Source organism: Parasteatoda tepidariorum, chromosome 10 (assembly GCF_982258835.1).
Source record: "Parasteatoda tepidariorum strain Cologne lab strain chromosome 10, Ptep-v5.0, whole genome shotgun sequence".
Classification (NCBI taxonomy): domain Eukaryota; kingdom Metazoa; phylum Arthropoda; class Arachnida; order Araneae; family Theridiidae; genus Parasteatoda; species Parasteatoda tepidariorum.
In genome coordinates this window covers 20,417,455-20,436,074 of record NC_141764.1, presented here as the reverse complement: position 1 = coordinate 20,436,074, position 18,620 = coordinate 20,417,455, and the positions used below count along the sequence as shown (strand labels likewise).

General features: G+C 26.5%; 1 protein-coding gene across 1 annotated transcript; it reads right to left on the bottom strand.

Annotated features, from left to right (window-relative positions):
* Positions 1 to 3,644: 3,644 nt before the first annotated feature.
* LOC107456019 (decapping and exoribonuclease protein) lies at positions 3,645 to 18,584 on the bottom strand. Its single transcript, XM_043051180.3, has 6 exons — positions 17,871 to 18,584; positions 15,429 to 15,652; positions 13,639 to 13,873; positions 10,515 to 10,650; positions 5,826 to 5,911; positions 3,645 to 4,721 (listed from the first exon to the last, which is right to left on the bottom strand). The coding sequence occupies exons 1-6, from the start codon at positions 18,170 to 18,172 to the stop codon at positions 4,607 to 4,609; spliced, it is 1,098 nt and encodes a 365-aa protein (XP_042907114.2). The 5' UTR covers positions 18,173 to 18,584; the 3' UTR covers positions 3,645 to 4,606.
* Between the last annotated feature and the right edge of the window lie 36 nt (positions 18,585 to 18,620).

Here is an 18,620-nt window from a genome sequence, read left to right as displayed (position 1 = left end):
TGTGGTCCCCGGTCTCATGTAAGTTGGAAACCCCTGATCTAGCCATAAGAATCTGTTTTAAAGTATAGATGTCATTTATCCAATAATCTGTGCACTCCGGTTAAGTTGATTTAATTTAAGGAAGTGAATTATATCTGGTTCTTTGTGTACTCCACTTTTTTCATATAGGTATTTTCAATGCTTAGAAAACTTATGAGGAATTCATAGGAAATAATGCCCAGGTATTAATGGGTTATAAACTAATGTGCAGGGCTGGATTACCCATTAGGCTAGACTAGGCCATGGCCTGGGACCCCCAATGATTGGGGGCCCCCTTAAAATGGATTTTTTGAAAAAAAAATTAAAAAAACTAAGTTAAATTAAGTTCTAATTTAATAAAATAAAGTAAAATTTAATTTTTTATTATTTATTTTTATTTCAAATATGCTTTCTTAAAGGAAAAGATATATAAATACTTTTATATCTGAATAAATAAAAAATATACAGGAAAAAAATTTAATCTAAGGGCCCAAAAAATTGAACGGCCTAGGGCCCCGCGTACGCTTAATCCGTGAATGTGCTAATGTGTGAACTCCTAATATGCACAGTGTTTTTCTCCATATTTTCTAAACAATGATTTTAAAACTACTTATTAAGGTTGATTATCATGCATATCTTCAGAATTTTTTTTTCTAGTTGTAGGAAAGCTATTGTAATAATATTTTAGTAAATTGAAAAGATTGTTATTCATCACAATACATATAAATAATTAAAATATACATTAAAACTAAGGCATAAAAATTTTAATGCACTAAAAATTTTGTTAGAATTTTTATTTGTTTAAAAAAAATTAATTCGCCACTACTAATGTTTCCCACAAAAGAAACATGATGGGTTTGCAAAATCTGGTTATACCAAAATTAGAAAGTTTATTGCTTTACCTTTCCTATTTAATAAAAAAACTTTTCTGAAACAAAGTGGCGTACTAGATAAGCCTTTAAATTATTTAGAAGTAGTGGTAAGTGAAATCCCTACTAATCAAATTTACTAAACAAAGGATCATACATAAATAAAAGACTACCACTCGAAAATATTTATCTGCTGCCCGGAGCAAGTTGGCCTCTCTGCAAGAATTCCTAATCTAAATCACAAATAGCGTCGTAAATAAGAAATAGAAGAAGAAGATTTCTAACGAAATTATTTTTTTTTAAATAATAGGTAAAAGTAAAGAGGTAGTTTTTGAATGCTCTGTTTGAAATTTGCCGCAGGTCAGCTTTGCATTATGGAACACGAAATACTCTTTACTGAGTTACACGAAATAAAAAAACTTTTAAAAATTAATCAGTTCAAAATAATATATGCAAAATTTAAATGTAATTATAGATATTCGGATTTAGTTCGTGACATGCATCGACTGGCATGTTAAGATCAAACTTAATCACTCAAAAAACTAAAATAAAAATGTATAAGAATCTTGTTCTGCCCATCTTACTTTATGCAAGTAAAACTTAAGACTTAATGCAGGCACCCAACGTGCTCTGTATATTTTTGAAAGAAAACTCATCAAGGCTATTTTTGGCCTGGTACAAGAGAAAGGCTGTTGGTGAACTAGATGGAATTTTAAGTTACATTTGGCTCGATAAAAATAATAAATGTATAAGATTCTTATATAAGACTCAAAACAAAAATGTATAAGACTCTTCCTCTACCTGTCTTGCTACATGCAAAACTTAGACTTAATGCCGATACCCAGCGTGCTCTGGATCTTTTTTAAAGCAAACTTCTCAAGGCTATTTTTGGCCAAGTACAGGAGAGAGGCTGTTGGCAAACTAAATATAATTTTGAGTTACATCTGACTCGATAAAAATAAAAATGTATAAGATTCTTACATAACACTCAAAACAAAAATGTATAAGACTCTTCCTCTGCCAGTCTTGCTATATGCAAGTAAAACTTAGACTTGATGCAGATACCCAGCGTGCTCTGTATATTTTTGAAAGAAAACTCATCAAGGCTATTTTTGGCCGGATACACGAGAGAGGCTGTTGGCGAACTAGATATTATTTTGAGTTTTATCTGGTTCTATGGACAGCTACAGATAACAAAGGTCATCTGGAGAAATAGATTAAGATGCCTTGGCCATGTCTGGTGAAAAGTAATACAGTTAAAATTGCCATTTTTAAAAATCTTATAGGATCTCGAATCAAATGAAGACTTCTAACTAAGTGGTGTAAATGACATAAGTGTCTTGAAAGTAAGAAATCGGAGAGAAGTCAGAATGACAGGAAAACGTTGGAAAATGTGAAAAACGCCGTCATGCTCATAAGTCAGACGTTAGCCTTTAATTGTTATGAAGTGGCACATGAGAATACCGAAGTTCGTAAAAAAAATTGCTTCTATAGTAGACCTTGATGATCGAAATACTGTCAGATACGTTACATTTCGACATTTTTTTTAAAAAAATGAACAACAATAAGATTCAGCATGCCCGGATCTCCCTAATGGTTTAAAAAGTCGAGTTTTCTTCCTCAAAAGAGGACAATAATTGTCACCCTTAATATCCATATATTGTGTGAATTTTATGTAAAACATCTTGCAGGATACGATATCATCTTCTTAAGAATTGATTGAAAAACAATTATAAGCCAAGTTTTCCTTATTTTTGATTTTTAAGTCCCTCGTTACTAATTAATTCTTTAAAAAAAGTAATCATGCTCAATGTCATCTAAATTACTCCAAAACTAAAAATAGTAATTAACAACATTTATAGATACAAAAATAATAACCTTTGGAGTTTTGTCAGTTTTCTGATCTGCAACCCACAAATTAAGTTTAAAAAAAACTATTAATCTAATATTAGGTTGCACTAATCATCCACAAACAGAAAAATTAAATGCATAAAGAATTTGATGTTTTGTTTACTCGAAGTACAAATAAATTAACATAGATAATTTTAAAATAATATAAAAAGATATAATTCAAACTGGTGTCATTTCAAACATAAAATATTCATCCCTAAAGCGATAAAGTATTAAAAAAGCAATGAGCTCAATTATAAAAAAAATCGAAAAGAGAAAATCTTGACTTTATGTTACTTAGTAGTACGAATGATTTCATATTTCCTGCCACTATGTCAACTGTTCATTCATTTCTTGTATTGTATTTCACAAAAAAAGAACGGAAGAGAAAAGGTTGAATTTAGCCAACAATATTTAATAATGAGAATCATCCTAATTTCCATTACTATGACAACCATTCATTCTTATTTCTTTTGTATTAGATTATAGGTACAAGAAAATATATCACTTCAGAGTTTGCATATTGGGTTGTGGCTAAAGATCGGCTTAACTTGATCAAACAATGAATAACTGTTTCAAATTCATAGCAGTTAAGAACATATTACAATAATCGAAAAAAGATCTATTTCCTGTGATGATAGAGCATTCATAAATGGTTTTAAATTAAAATTTCATAAGAATTTCAATTTCTTTAACTTTTCTCAAAAATTATCAATTTTCTTGAATTTTCCGGACACACATATTTCTTTGCATTTTCCTAGTAATTATGGTCACCATACACCTTGTTGAATTTTTAAATGTACAAATTGTAGTACAGCAGTTGGTGGCTAAATTTTCTTTTAAACATAAAAAAATACACATTCGAAATCAATAAAACCATTTTATTATTAACCTAGTAGATATCTTGAAGAATAAAAAATATTTTGTAATTTTCAAATAGTCAACAAATAAAACTTTAACAGTTCAATTATAATATACAGTGCGCTAAAAAAACAAACACCCGGAATGATCTAATTATCGGATCGTCACATACTAGGACTTAATCATAATAGCTTGAAGGGGTGACCTCAAATATGCTAATTAATTAGTGCAAACGATATTTTAAAAAATCAGACACAAAAATGTACTTTTTTTAAACAAACATAATTATTTTTTAAGGATATCTATTTTTGATCCCTAATTTTAATGGAGATAGCCACAATTTGAAAAAGATGGTCCCAATAACTTGTGCAGGTGTGTGGTCCTAAGTTAGGATCCATTAATGTTAATTTTACTTTTTGAATATTTTGAGAACTTTTTAAGCTAATTGAAAAATTCTATCACACAATTATAAAATTTGTTTACCAAAGATAATTCCATGCAAAAAATAGCATCTAGTAAATATTTGTAATTATTTTGCTTAATAATAATCAAAAATATTTTGAATTGTTAGACATACCATTTTTTACATAATTTTAAAGAATATAATCCTACAATGCTAAATACAAAATTTGAGTTTACTCAGTCAAATAACTCCAGAGATAACAAATTTTAAAAAAGTTGTAATTGCATATTTGAGGCCAACCCCTCAAAACCAATGAGTCCTAGAACGTTAAGATCTGATTATTAGATCAAGAGTTATTTAGGGTTGTCTTTTTTTGTACATTGTTACATGCCTATTTTTAAACGAGATAAAAGCCTTTTCAGTGGAAGTATTTAAGATTCATTTCAGATGCACAAAATTAATGAATGTTTCTTATGCACATAACAACATTCTGATGCACATTTCAAAGTCAAAATTTTATTCTGTAGAAACTCAGCAAGAGGAATTTGAGCAAACACAGTTATAATCATATCTTGAAGTTACTGATATACCATTCAGGCAGAACTTGGTATTCTGTAGGAGATTTAAGCTCTTCACACGTGATGGGACTCCCAGGTTTCCAGTAAAATTTGTACACTACACTATACAAAAAAAATTTTAAATTAATAAATAAACCACACCTTATTAAAAGTTTATATTTCAATTATCAAATCATAAAAAAAAAACAGGAAAAAATCTGTAGTATTTAAAACAAACAAGTTCACAATTACTAAAATCAATAAAATTTATTTACTTTACTCTGTGTTACTGTTTAAAAAGGGTTATGTTTTTAAAAACTAAAAATAAATAGATGACATCATATTGAGATTTGATATTTCATTATTCTAATCATGAAAAAATATGAAATTTAAAAAAAAAAATCATAATTATGAAAATTAATGAATTTGATGTAGGAACACAAGACTTAAAATATGAGTTAAAATATAAGTTAATAATATAAGTTATATTAAAATAAGTAAATATAAAAAATAAGTTATATTTTTAAAAAGAAGAAATAAATCTATGACATATTAAAATTGCATATATCATTATGATCAATATGAGAAAATTACGAAAATTATTTAGTTTTAATATTAGTTATAAAAATACTTAGTTTTAGTTTAGTTTTTCTATGTATTTTACTCTGTGTATACAACACTTTAAAAAAGGGTTATGTTTTCAAAAACTAAAAACAAATAAGTGACATCATATTGAAATTGGATATTAATCACAAGAAAACTTTAAACAATCTGTAATTTTTAACATAAATTCATAATTTATTTTTAAAAATTTATAATTCATAAAATAAATTCATAAATTCATGAAAATCAATAAATCTATGTATTTTAATCTGTATGCACAAGACTTAAAATATAGTTACATTTCTAAAAAGGAGAAATAAACCTATGACACGGTATTAAATTGATTATTTTATTATGAGATATCATGAAAAAAACATTAGTTTTTAAAACAAACACATTCATAACATAAATAAGAATATCAATTACATAAATAATTTTATTTCCTGTCATAATAATATTATATAATTAGCAATATTATATAAATAATTATATGAATTACTTTTGATAATTAAAAAAAAATTTTACCTTCTACTTCGAGACATTAAAATTTGACTGTGCAAATTAACATTTAGGATTAAATTTTCATACAAACGTAAATCTTAAAAAAATATATACAATACTTACTAAGGATCATCTTTTTTTACACAACGTTTCACGAAATCTAGGAAACATGAACTAAAATTCAAAGTAGCTGCTGGAGACCACATATTCTGAAAACAAAATTATTTTAAAAACAAAAACTACAATTTTTTCAAACTATTTACAGTAAACTGAACTGCATTTCAGATATTATAAAGTCATTATAATTAGGTATACACTTTACACTTAAGATATAACCAAATACTTTTCAATATCTATATATATATATTTCTCTTACACGGCGACAAAAAAAAAAAGCCTCATTACAACTCTCCGAATGGCAACGCTTTAAAAACTGGAACTGCAATAACCAGAGAGAGCATAAACTAGGCAGAAGTGAGTAGTCTTTGTCGATAGATCTCTATTTTAGTATTTTGTCGTAAGCGCTTTTTTTCACGAATTTATTTGACGATTTTTGATTTATATCACGAATTTATTTGTTTTACTAGAATTTATTCGTTTGCAGATTTTTCCATTGCAATTCCCTTAGTTCAATTTTTAATAGACTTAATTATAGCCAAAATTTTAACCTTTTTAAAGAGAGTTTTAGAAATTTTATCTTAAGATTTTATACTATAGCACATTTCTAATAGGTTTAACGAATTACATGTCATTTATGTGAATTCAAATTTATTTTAATGACTTAGTATTTACTAAAAAGATGTAATTTTTTTTTTTAAAAAAGTTGTTATATGGATTTGAATGATTGTTTTGAATTCTTAGAATTTTGTGCATTTGCAATGTACCTAAGTTAGTAGCGAGCGAAGCGAGCTTGGTTTGCGAAGCAAACCATATAAGATTGCGTAGCAATTTTCGGTGGTTGGCGAGCGTACGCGAGAAGAGGGCGCAGCCCACTAGTTTTGCTTCATTTTTAACTAAAATGTTTTAAAAAAATATCTAAAAAAATGTAAGTTTTATTAAAATCAGCTTTTGAGTATTTAGTTTTATTATTATCAGATATTTTGTAAATAGTTTCAAAATTTTAGAAGATATTCTTTCATTGTTTATACAACTTTTAACTTATTACAGTATTTATTTATTTTATTATTTTATTTTTAAAATTATGTACTACAACTATTTTAACCAAAAATTCTAATTTTTATAAAACTTAACAAACCTGAATTAGATTTTTAAGTTTTATATTTGCATATTGCTAATGTTTATATTCTTCTCCCAGTTGATATGTATTTTTCTTTCACTGTTTCTTTTATGTCATTATGTCTTCTAATATAGCTACTTGCATGGATCTAGAGACCCAAAAGGAGCTTCTTCACTTTCTTCCTTTTATTATATTTATTTTTAAGAATTGAAATTTTTTTTAAACTTATTAAAAGGAAATACAGAGATATTAAAATAATTTGACATCTGAATAATTAATACATATATTTGACATGAATCAGAGTTAGATAAAAAGATGCCGCACAGAGATATATTCAAGGAGAGTCTAAAATTTTGTGGATACTTTTTAACAATTTATCTTTAAAGAAATATTTACATTATACAAAAACAAAACAAAAAAATTCATTTGCATACATTTCTAATTTTTATGGCTAACTAGTAATATTTATCTTCATTAATTTATAGATTGCTCTTCATGCCTATCAGGAATATTTAAAAACGTTTACTGTTTTGGCTCTTTTTGGAATAAAATTCTTTTGTTACCAAGGAACATTTAAAAAAACTATATTGAAAGAAAACCATATTAAATAACTCTAAAATAAAACATAGCTATTGTTTTTTTTAATGCAAAACTTACATTATCTTCATTGACTTAAAAGAAGATACATATGCGCCACTATAGATATATTGTAAAAAAAAATTATTCTACCAATTAAAGGCGATACAAAGATAACAAGGCAAAATAAGTAATAATTTAACTTTCTGCAGAACAGAAAAATTTGAAACAAAATTTTAATCAAGAACTATGGTCATATAATTTAATAGGCACAGTCAATAGGATGCAAGCTACTTTATTTTAATGTTTACAAAATTTAAGTAGCCAATTAAAAACAGCGTTGCTTAAGAGATAAAAACGTTTAGAATTTCAGTATTTCTTATTAAGGCCAAAAAAAGAGACAGATTTTACGAAATCAACTGGCAGAAAATGCTAAAGTTATTTTAATATTTATCGTACATTGAACCACAGTCCATCAAGCATCATTTTTTTTTTTTGTACAGGGTGCATAGCCAAATCTTTCAACAAAAAATAAGCACATTTTAAGTCCCTTTTATGCACTAAAAAAATATTTTTAAGCACTATATTCAGTAACAAAATGCAAAATAATTTTCAAAGACTAATAATAAATAATTTTTCATGATCATGATAAAATAACTATTTTCTGACAGAACTCTTTTTCTTAATTATATTAGCCACCATATAAAAAGATCGAGAGATTTTTGGGTTTGATTTCTGGGGGTGGAAAATGAAGCCTAAAATTGAGAATACCTTGCTAAATGCAGCAAAGTTGCACACGAGAGTGCAAGCATCTTGTCAAACCCAGCAAGCATTTCTTCAAACATGTAAAATGATTGGCGCTTTCATACGCTACGGACAAACGGTATGCAGAAATGCATTGAGTTTGAATGAATTGTGAAAACGTTGAATAGAACAACGTGAACCCCACGCTTTTGTATAATACGTGACCAAAATTGACATGGTAAAGAAAAACATTTAATTTTCGAAAATAGAAAATTAAAGCACTTTTCAAAAACACTCAATAAAAAAGGCACCTTTAAGAACTTTTAAAGATGAGAAAATTTCCCACTATTAAGCACTTTTTTAAAATGCTATGCACCATGTCAAAGTTGAAAGGATGCTAAAAAAATATTCGAGATAGCGAGCTTTTGAGATAACAAGTTCAGAACTAAATATGTTCTAAAAAGTAGAAAAATATACTCTAAAATAATACTATAAAAAGTAGAGCCATGAAACATAAGAATAAGCACTAATAAATACGTATATAATGATAGCTGACTATTAGCTAAATACAACAATGAGAATTTTATTTTTAAAAGTAAGACAAAAATAATTATGCATTAAACAGAAAAGAATTGGTTTACAATTAACTTACATTGTGATTTTTCTGAAAAAATTAATTTTTTATTTCAAAAAAATTTGACACAACAAGGTTTTGAGAAGAAACCCTTAGACATAGGAACAGGGGTGATTGTGAGTCCAACTCAATAATCCTAAAAAATTTTTGAGTAAAATCATTAATGACGCATTTCAAAAAATTTATGTTTTTATAAATTTATATCACTGATATTTTCAGTTTACTTTTATCTTCAATCGCATTTAGTATTCTACCAGAAAAAATATTTACTAATGAAAGATGCAAAGTATAAATTCTAGTTCTAATATTCTTAAATAAAATATACAAGAATTTTTATACATAAATGTGATCTATGATTTCTTGAAACTTCCATAGTACCAGGGTTGGCAAGATTTTGCCACAGGTGGAAAAAACCATGGTAAATACCGGTAAAAACCGTCCTGGCAAAAACAGGTTTTTGCCAAGCAAATTGGCAAAAACCTATATTTACCAAGATGAGAGGACAAAAACACATTTTTGATACAAAATTATTCCTAAAATTGAAATATATACTATAAATATAAATAATTACAAAAAAATTAACAAAATTATTATTCCATAATTAAATGATAATGTAATAATATATAATTTTAGTAGTTTAAAACATTATCGATTGGAAAATTTGTGATTATTCTTTTCTTTCCAGTGAAATGAACTTATTTTAAATTAATATAACTATAATTTAAAACATAAAATATCTATCAATATGTGTAGTTAATTATTGTACAAATAATAATTTTTTATAATAAATAATAATATTATGCAAATAATAATATTTATTTATTTGTAAAAAAACATTTATTTTAGGATTCTAAAATGAAAAGAGATCACAAACTTTCAATCTTTTAAAAATTATTACCATTATATTAATTATTAATATGTTAAAAATAATTTTTTCATATAATGTATCAAAATTATTATTCCTTATGATTGATTTAAATTTGTTTCAAGTATTTTGTAATAATATTTAATCAGCAATTTAGATAATTTGGTTTTTGCCGGTTTTTACCAGTTTTTGCCACTGTCCTGGCAAAAAAACCTTTTTGCCGGCAAAAACTCCAACCCTGCATAGTACAGTTACGGAAAAATCCGGAAATCCGAATTTTTTCCGGAGCACAATCACCTCTGTAGGAATTCATTTTTAACAGGTAGATTTACTATGCCAAAGGAAAAAAAATTTTTGGACATAACAAGATTTTCGAGACATTGAGAGTATACTGTACATCAAAATTTCATATGAGACATTCGCATTATGAAAGAATGACATACAATACATTTAAGAATTTTTTTTTTTACTTAACCACTAGTTAATATGTTTAGCTAATAGCACAAATAAATATTTGAATTTCTAAAAAAATATTTGAAAAAGTAATGAAATCAGAAATGCTAGATAGTAAAAAAGAAATTTTTATAAATAACTTATTTTATAAAGGCACTAAATCATTAACATAACTAAACTTTAAAACTAGTATAGACCTAAATAAACATAATTTTAAATAAACATAATATAATAAACATAAATAATATATGTATAATACAATTTCACAGCTTTATACAAAATCTTTGTAAATAAATGTCTTACCTGAGCCATTTTAGGGATGTCATGAACTGGAAAAATATCCAAATTCCTAACAACGCCTTGATCATCACGAAATCCACATATTATCTTTGGAATGCCAGCTAAAAATGATTGGAGCCACCATTTTAATAACTTGAACCTTTAAAATAATTAACACTATTTCAGCAAAATTTATAATTTGAAACAGTTTTAAATTTAAAACTAGGTAAGATTCATGAATGAGTTCCTTGTTAAAAAAAAAAAAAAAAAAAAAGTATGCAGCAAATTTATTCAGATTTAATAAAAAATTTTAAGCAATGCAAAAACTATCAGAATTCAAAATAATAATTAAAACTAAAACCTTTAAACAAAATTGATTAAAAATTCACAAGAATTTAAAATTAACAATCATAACTTTTTAAAAAAAATATTCTTTTCACATTATTTGTTTGTTTCTTTATCAATTGTTTAGGCTTCATTTACATTATTATAATTAATACTAATAAAAAGTAACTTCACTAAAACAATTTATACATTTAACTATACAAAAAAGAAAAAACTACAAAAAAATTTCAAATTCATTAGGATATATTTGTAATACCCTTATAATTTACGTAACAAATGATTAAAATACCTTAAGCAGGTTCTCGCAAAATAGATTTCTCCCACTAAATCTCATTTGTTTACAGAAATTTCTTTAAGGAAGGAATATCAACAAAACGTAAGTTACAGTGAAATCTGTATAAGCTGATTCACTTGTAGAGTAAACTTATAGACAGGAATGAGTTATTATTTTTATATCATGTTATTCTCACATGTATCACGTTTTTCATGCATCCATATTTTTTTTATTTATTAATAATCAGAATAAAGATTAATTTAATTTAATTATTTTTATTTTAACTTTAAAATTTTATTTAGAAAATGCCATACATATTTCAATAAAGGGGACTAATTTCAGAATAGATTTGAGTTATAATTTGCAACACAAATTTAATGCCTAAAGTGATTGATTTAAATAAGTAATGTACACCAGATACTTATTAGGTTTCTAAAAAAAGTTCTGCAGCACCCTTGCTAAAAGATCTCGTTGATAGTAATAGTGAATCAAAACCCGAAGTTCAGTTTAATCCAAAGTCATTTAAAGTTTATTGGTGAAAGTTTAAACTAAGAACACCAAAAAACAACACAAAATAAAAATTTATCTAAGTTAAATTTTTGCAAGTGTTGCAGAGCTTTTTTTATAACCTAATACTATAAATATTTTTTTAAAAATATCAATACAGAAGAATTACAATTAAAAAGCAATCTAAGAATATAAGTAATTAGAAAGCTTAGCATTATATTTATTTCATCACTTTAAATTAATTTTTTTATGTTTATAAATCAATTCATTATAAAAGGCCCCTATATTTTCCCTATATGATCAACTCATCAAGAGATTTTGGTTAGCTTACAACATTGTTCACAATTCGGTGAAATTTTAAAAGAAATCATAATAGCATGAGAAAGTTTTTTCCAGTCAACTTATAAAAGGGTTAGAATAGAATTTAATAACATTCCTAGAAAAATTTTTAAATAAATATTTTAATGGTCAAAATACAAAGTATAATGGACAGGTTTGGTTCTTTTTATTACATAGGATAAATTCGATTCTTGATAATAAAGGTCAATCAATACAGGTATTCAACTTACAAGAATGGCTAACTAGATAGGTTTTTCACTATATTTTTAGAATTGATAACACTTACTATTTATTACAAATGATTAGAGTATATATTTAGTTTGCCTTTATTTTTATATAAAATTTGTTTTATAGCGTGCTATTAATTAGTGTGCTATTAATTAAGTAATATATATATATATATATACAGTACAGAACCCGTTATCAGAAAACCGGAAAACCAAAAAACCGGAACGAAATTCGATAAATTTTCCCGCTATTTTAAAAAAAAAATTTTTTTTTCCTCATAAGATTTCAGGATTTTTCTTTCTTTTTTGAAAGATGTTTACCTTACCATCATTTTAGAAATAATCATTAGTGTATTACTTCATCGTTTTTTCTTCTTTTTAAGATTATTTCTAAATATTTTTCTATTTTCAGTTGGGTTTAACAATAAAAAAATGGCTTTTGTAGCGATTCAGAAAACCGGAAAAATCAGTTATCCGGAATAGCGATGGCCCCGATCGTTCCGGATAATCGGTTCCCTACTGTGTATATATATATATATATATATCCAGAATAGCGATGGTCCCGATCGTTCCGGATAATCGGTTCCCTACTGTATATGTATATATATATATATATATATATATATAACATGTGAAAAAATTGTACTAACATCAAGTGTACACGACAAGTTTAAAAAAAAAAGTAATTGAACTTAAATGAATAAATAAAAAATATTTCATTAACAATTGAAAAGTTGAACAAGATATATAAATATACATAGAGAGAGTGCGAACTAAAAGTAGGAATTAGAAGAAGAAAAAAAAAAGGCACATGGTATCAGATAACTATAAAATTAAAAATTTCGTGACATGAACTACATGTGCTACCATGTAATGTTTTGCTTATTGAATTTATCGGACACAGCGAACATAAAATAATTAAATGTGCGCTATAAACTATTTTTTTTTGTTCAAAAAGAGACAGTTAAAAATTATCAATGATGTTATTTTTAAAATATGTGAAAAACTGAATCGCTTATAATAAAATTTAAACCAATGACTAACGCTTAATAAATCAGAAAATTCCCTTTTGTTTTTCGCTCATCCTTATTTAATTATGGAATTAATATTTGAAAACACTATATTAACATCAAGCGTCACCCACTGCAAGTTCAAAAAAATGTATTTGAACTTGAGTGCATGAATAAAAAGTATTTTATTAACGATTGAAAATTTTTACAAGATATATAAATATATGTAGGGAGAGTGTGAACTAATAATAGGAATTGACAAAGAGTTTTATCATTTCAAAGTAGACCTTAAATTGATTTAGGGATATGACCTGGTTTATGTTCTGTATAGAAAACATTTTTTTCCTATAAAGATAAATATTGTTTTACAAAAAAAAAATTACAAATAATTGGCATTCTACATTAACTATATTTCTTAACAAATATGAGAATTACTGAGAAATTACCTGGCAAAGTTTTGATTTTGTCTGTGAGTAGTAATTATCCTAGATGTCTTCAGTTCTGTGTAACTTTTAGTAGACACTGGTTCAGCATTGGGATTATTCAGGTATTCAGGATCTTTCCCGTCAACTTCAGCACTGAATAAAATAGTATGACTATTCAGTCGCCCTTTAAGTACAATACAATACTCTTCTTTTTCATTGACAGGAACAGACAGGTCTGGTGAAGATGTAGGCGAGTCTGGAATTAACCAACGTATAATATATACCTACAGATATAACAAAAACATTTTGGAAGATGTTTAAACAGGGCTCAAAATTAAAAGTGATCGATTAGTGTGGGACTACAAAAATTTGATTCAAACCACCATAAAATAATTATTAGTGGTCTCCCACACCGGCAATCTATATAAAGGTATGCAGGGGACTATCTAAGTATTTTTGAGAGGTACCTATTTTGTGAAAATTTAGACATAATTTGCAAAAATTAAACATTACATTAAAAAATCAACACAAAAATATGGTAAAAATATGGATTTATCGTTTCTTACGGGATACAAAAATAAAATTTTGAGAAGAATTATTTTGTGAAACTACCGTTTTTCCTCAAGTTGAATTTGTACTGGACAATTGGTAGTAAATTTGGACTGGACAGACCCCTGGTATGGCATGTTGTTTTGGCTTTTTTCATTTTCATTTTCAAGCTGTAGTCTGTGTTTTTGTCACGGAAGAGCATATTTCATCGTAATTGTGACATTCATTCTCTATATTTTTCATATAAATTCAATTTATAAACTTTTTTTTCTAATAATATCAAATAGCGACATGAGAACAAACTAGTGAAAATGTGTACCGACTAGTAATATCTTTTTAATTACTAATATCAGACCAGTGATTTCTTAATTCCTACACCTATTTTTAGGTTATTTAATTTCAACATAAAACCAGATTTATGCGGAATGCAAATATTATTTGAGGAAATTCAAATATTATTTGCATTCACAAATCCCATCTCTATTTTAGCTTGCACGTTGTAAGCTAGTATAATTTTCTCATTTAACTGTGAACACGCGATTTTAAATTAATTAGATAATTAGCAGCTGAAATGTCAATTATCCAGCTACTGTGACAGGTTACATACAATCTGTCAAATGAAAGAAACTCCACTAGCCAGTTGTTAGGAGTACAACCATTTACTGTACTAATGTGTTTAAACTATTTCATGTAAGAGTATACATGTAGGACAAGTTTTGATCTGAACAGACGAGAGAAACGTTAAAATATCCCCCTTCCTTGAAATCCACATTTTTTGTTTCTACACTATTTGATAATGCCAGTCTAAGTCAAGAGGAGTTCTTTCCTTAGATAGACAGTACTTCATGCGCCTTTTCAACACACCACTACAAAAAAAAAAAAAAAAAAGATTTTTTTTTTTGTAAATATCACTTTAAAAAAACAATAAAACAGTTTTATATTTTTTTACAAAGGTTAGTTTTTTTTATTTTTTTCAATAGAGAGTTTTAAGTTGTAAAACTTTACTTAAAAACATTTGCTTAGTAAAATAACAGTATCAAAAATATTTTTTAAATTAAATTTAATGATATAAGCTATAACTAATTACACAGTTTTGTACAAAGTAGAAAAATTAAAAAATTTAATAACTAATTTAGGGGATTTCCTTCTACTACCGGTAAGAAAGCCTAAATACTTGAAATAAAATATTTATGACAAAACAACCTGATTTTATATAAATGAAATTTTAAAACTGATAAACTAAGAATTAAAGGAAAACTTACCAGCAGACATGTATTGTTCAAACTTGTATCCCCAAAATGACATAACTTTGTCTCTTTCAGTAGCAGTTTCTCTTCTTTGAATACTTTGCTCAGTATCAAAAGCACATAAATAAATAACAGATTTATATTTTGTAGCACATATCAGCCAGTCATCTTTGTTTTCATATATGGTATTGCATACTGCAGTTAAAAGGCCACGAAAACAAACAAAATCAATATTTAACCTATGAGTAAATAAAAATATTTTTTAAGAAAAATTATTATAAGTCATAAACAATCACAGTCAAAACTTGATAACAAAAACTTGAAGACACTAAATTGTATAATTGTATAATGTCATTAAAAATTAGGGATATCAAAAATTGAATATTTATTAACGATTTAGATAAAATAGTCCCGACATTGTTAAAGTTGTATAATGTGTATTTTCTTTAAAAAGAAAAAACAATTGTGTAGATTAATGTCAACATATTTGCTTTCTCTTTAATTTTCTTAAATTCTTCCGTATTGTCATCTGCCTTTTCGCATGATACTTCTGCTGTTATTCGAGTTTAATATTTTCGAGTCTTTCCTTATTATACATTTTTGTCTATGGTAACAACTTATTCATAAATATTAATTTTTTCGGATTTATTAAATTAGAAATTTCATGTCTCTTTTATAAACAGATAAATTTATCTAAGCAAAGCATCTTGCTTATATCTACATAAGAAATTGATGATTCAAGCAACTTCTTTTAAAAACATAGCAATCTTGGATTATAAGAAATAATTCATAAAATTATTTAAGAAAAGGTTCTAAAAATTGAAATTCAAGTTGGCACTTAATCTTTTAGAAATCATGAAAATATTGTTGTAATGATCAAAAATATTTCATGAAATTGAGGGATATATTAGGTTAGAACGTTTTTTTTATTGAAAATTTATAACAAACACGCGGAGATTATAATTTTCCTTGTGATATCGAAAAATATTCGCTATTATAGTGCAGAATGTTAGAGCCAACTGTATATTTACTGCAATTAACACAATAACTGTTTTTTTAGAGGCACAATAGCCATGAATAATTTGGATATTTATGCTCTTTTACCAATAATATTGAGAAATCAAATAAAATAATGGCCAAGGAGTTTATTACTAATCACTTGGCAATGATTACATTTGTTTTTATTAAAATAAAATGAATAATAAGAAAATTGCTCAGTTTTAATTATGAATTAATAAAACTTAAATTTATTCAGCGGTAGACTACTTCAATTTATTTTTTCAAACTAACTTATGAAGTAAAAACAACTTAAAAATTTATTGGCTTATCTCCTTTCATAATTTGCCAGATTTCTGAAAAATACAATTCTGAACAATTTGAAAAAACAAATTGCACTTTTTCTCCGAAAGTAAGTTTCAAAACTAGGTGCAAATTTTGTCAATAAATGGTGCTGCCAATCAAGAAAAGCTATAAGACAATATTTTCAAAATAAAAGATCATTCGCTTAAATGATGCTGATTAAGAACAAAAATGATTAATGCTCTTGCAAATACTGTTTGTTGGTATGTTTTGTGCACAGCAGGAAACAGTGTTATATAGTTGTTTTAAATCAAGCAATTATCGACAAACTTGTCAACAAACAACTTGTTTCCTAAACAAAATGTGGTAAGGGACATTTGGGATGCCCAGTATGTTATATTAATTTGTACCAAAATGGTGCTAGACTGCCAATGGCATATAATAACAATAAATACAAAGAAAACGTCCCATTATCAAGAAAACTTGCAGCCACTACCAGACAAGCCACTATACTATTATATTTTTTAAAATATATTCCGCATACTAGAATTGGACAATTTTTACTTGGCATGACCAATATGGAAATATCTCTCAAAATTTGAAAATCATTTTAGATGACATAACTTAAAACAAAGAAATCTTACAGTAAAATATTTTGAAAAACACTTTAAAGTTATGGAATTTCTAAAAATTTGTAGCACATACAAAAAATTGTAACTTTAGATGATAACAATTACAATAATTTTAAAAATTTTGAATTTTAAATTGTATTAAAATCCTTTTTAAATTGTATTTATTATGAAGAATTATTCATAATAAAAGTTCGAAATAGTTCCATATCAGTACTTGTTCAAGCCAACTATAATCGCCAAGGCAGTATAAAGAATTTAAACTTAAAAAAAAAAAATTGTAACAAAAATTTAAAGGTTTTCCCGGAGGTTACTGTGAGTTCTCTTCTTTATACTTTAAATTATTCCTCTATATGATGCACTTTTTTTTGTTTGTTTGTTTCTCGCGGGCCACTGCCTGAAGCTGTTAGTTATTTTGGTGCTTTCATGATATGGAAATATCTCTTAAAATAGTTATTTCAATATTACAAAGTAGCCGAAGCCTTTCCCACCCACATTCCTGGGATAACATTCAATATTAACTACTCACTCATTAGAGCTCTGATGTTTAAAACATCTTTGCACTTGATCCTGATGATGTAAAATCCAAGTCAAAAATGAATCTAATCTCTCCTTCTTACCAAACTCTTTTCTTATAGCTACATCATAGCCTTCATTCAAGTCCATATCTAAATAATCAAAATTGTTCGGCATACATATGTACTTTAATTGATGATTATCATCATGATACCTCCTTTCACCATCCAAAGAAAAGCAACCAATTTCTGAAGGTTCTCGGAAATTTGGAAATCTTCCATTGTAAGCGTTAGGATGGCGAACGTCAAAACTCATTGCAGAAAATATCACCCAGAAAATAATTAAGATTTAATATTTGATTCTCAATTGGAATCCGCAAATTAAAAAATAATAGTGAAACTAGAAATGAATTATTAAGTCTGCCAGTAATTTGACTAATGTATAGGAGAACGGAAAACTGTTGCTGTTAATAAGATGTAAATTGTTTTTCTGAGTTACAAGTTTTCTCGTTATCATAATTTAAATAAATAAATAAGCATTGTCTAGAAACTGAAAAATGAAGATCCATTCCAGCAATAACGGATAACTAACTATTTTCCAAGAAAAAAGTAAATTATTAAAATATAAACATTTTAACACGCTTTAGGGGATCCCCCTCTATATGAAGTTACGTTTGTTGATCAACAATTTACCGGAACTTCATTTAAGCACGATTCTACTTCCGACTGTTTATTTTTACAATTCAAATATGGCTTATAAAGTT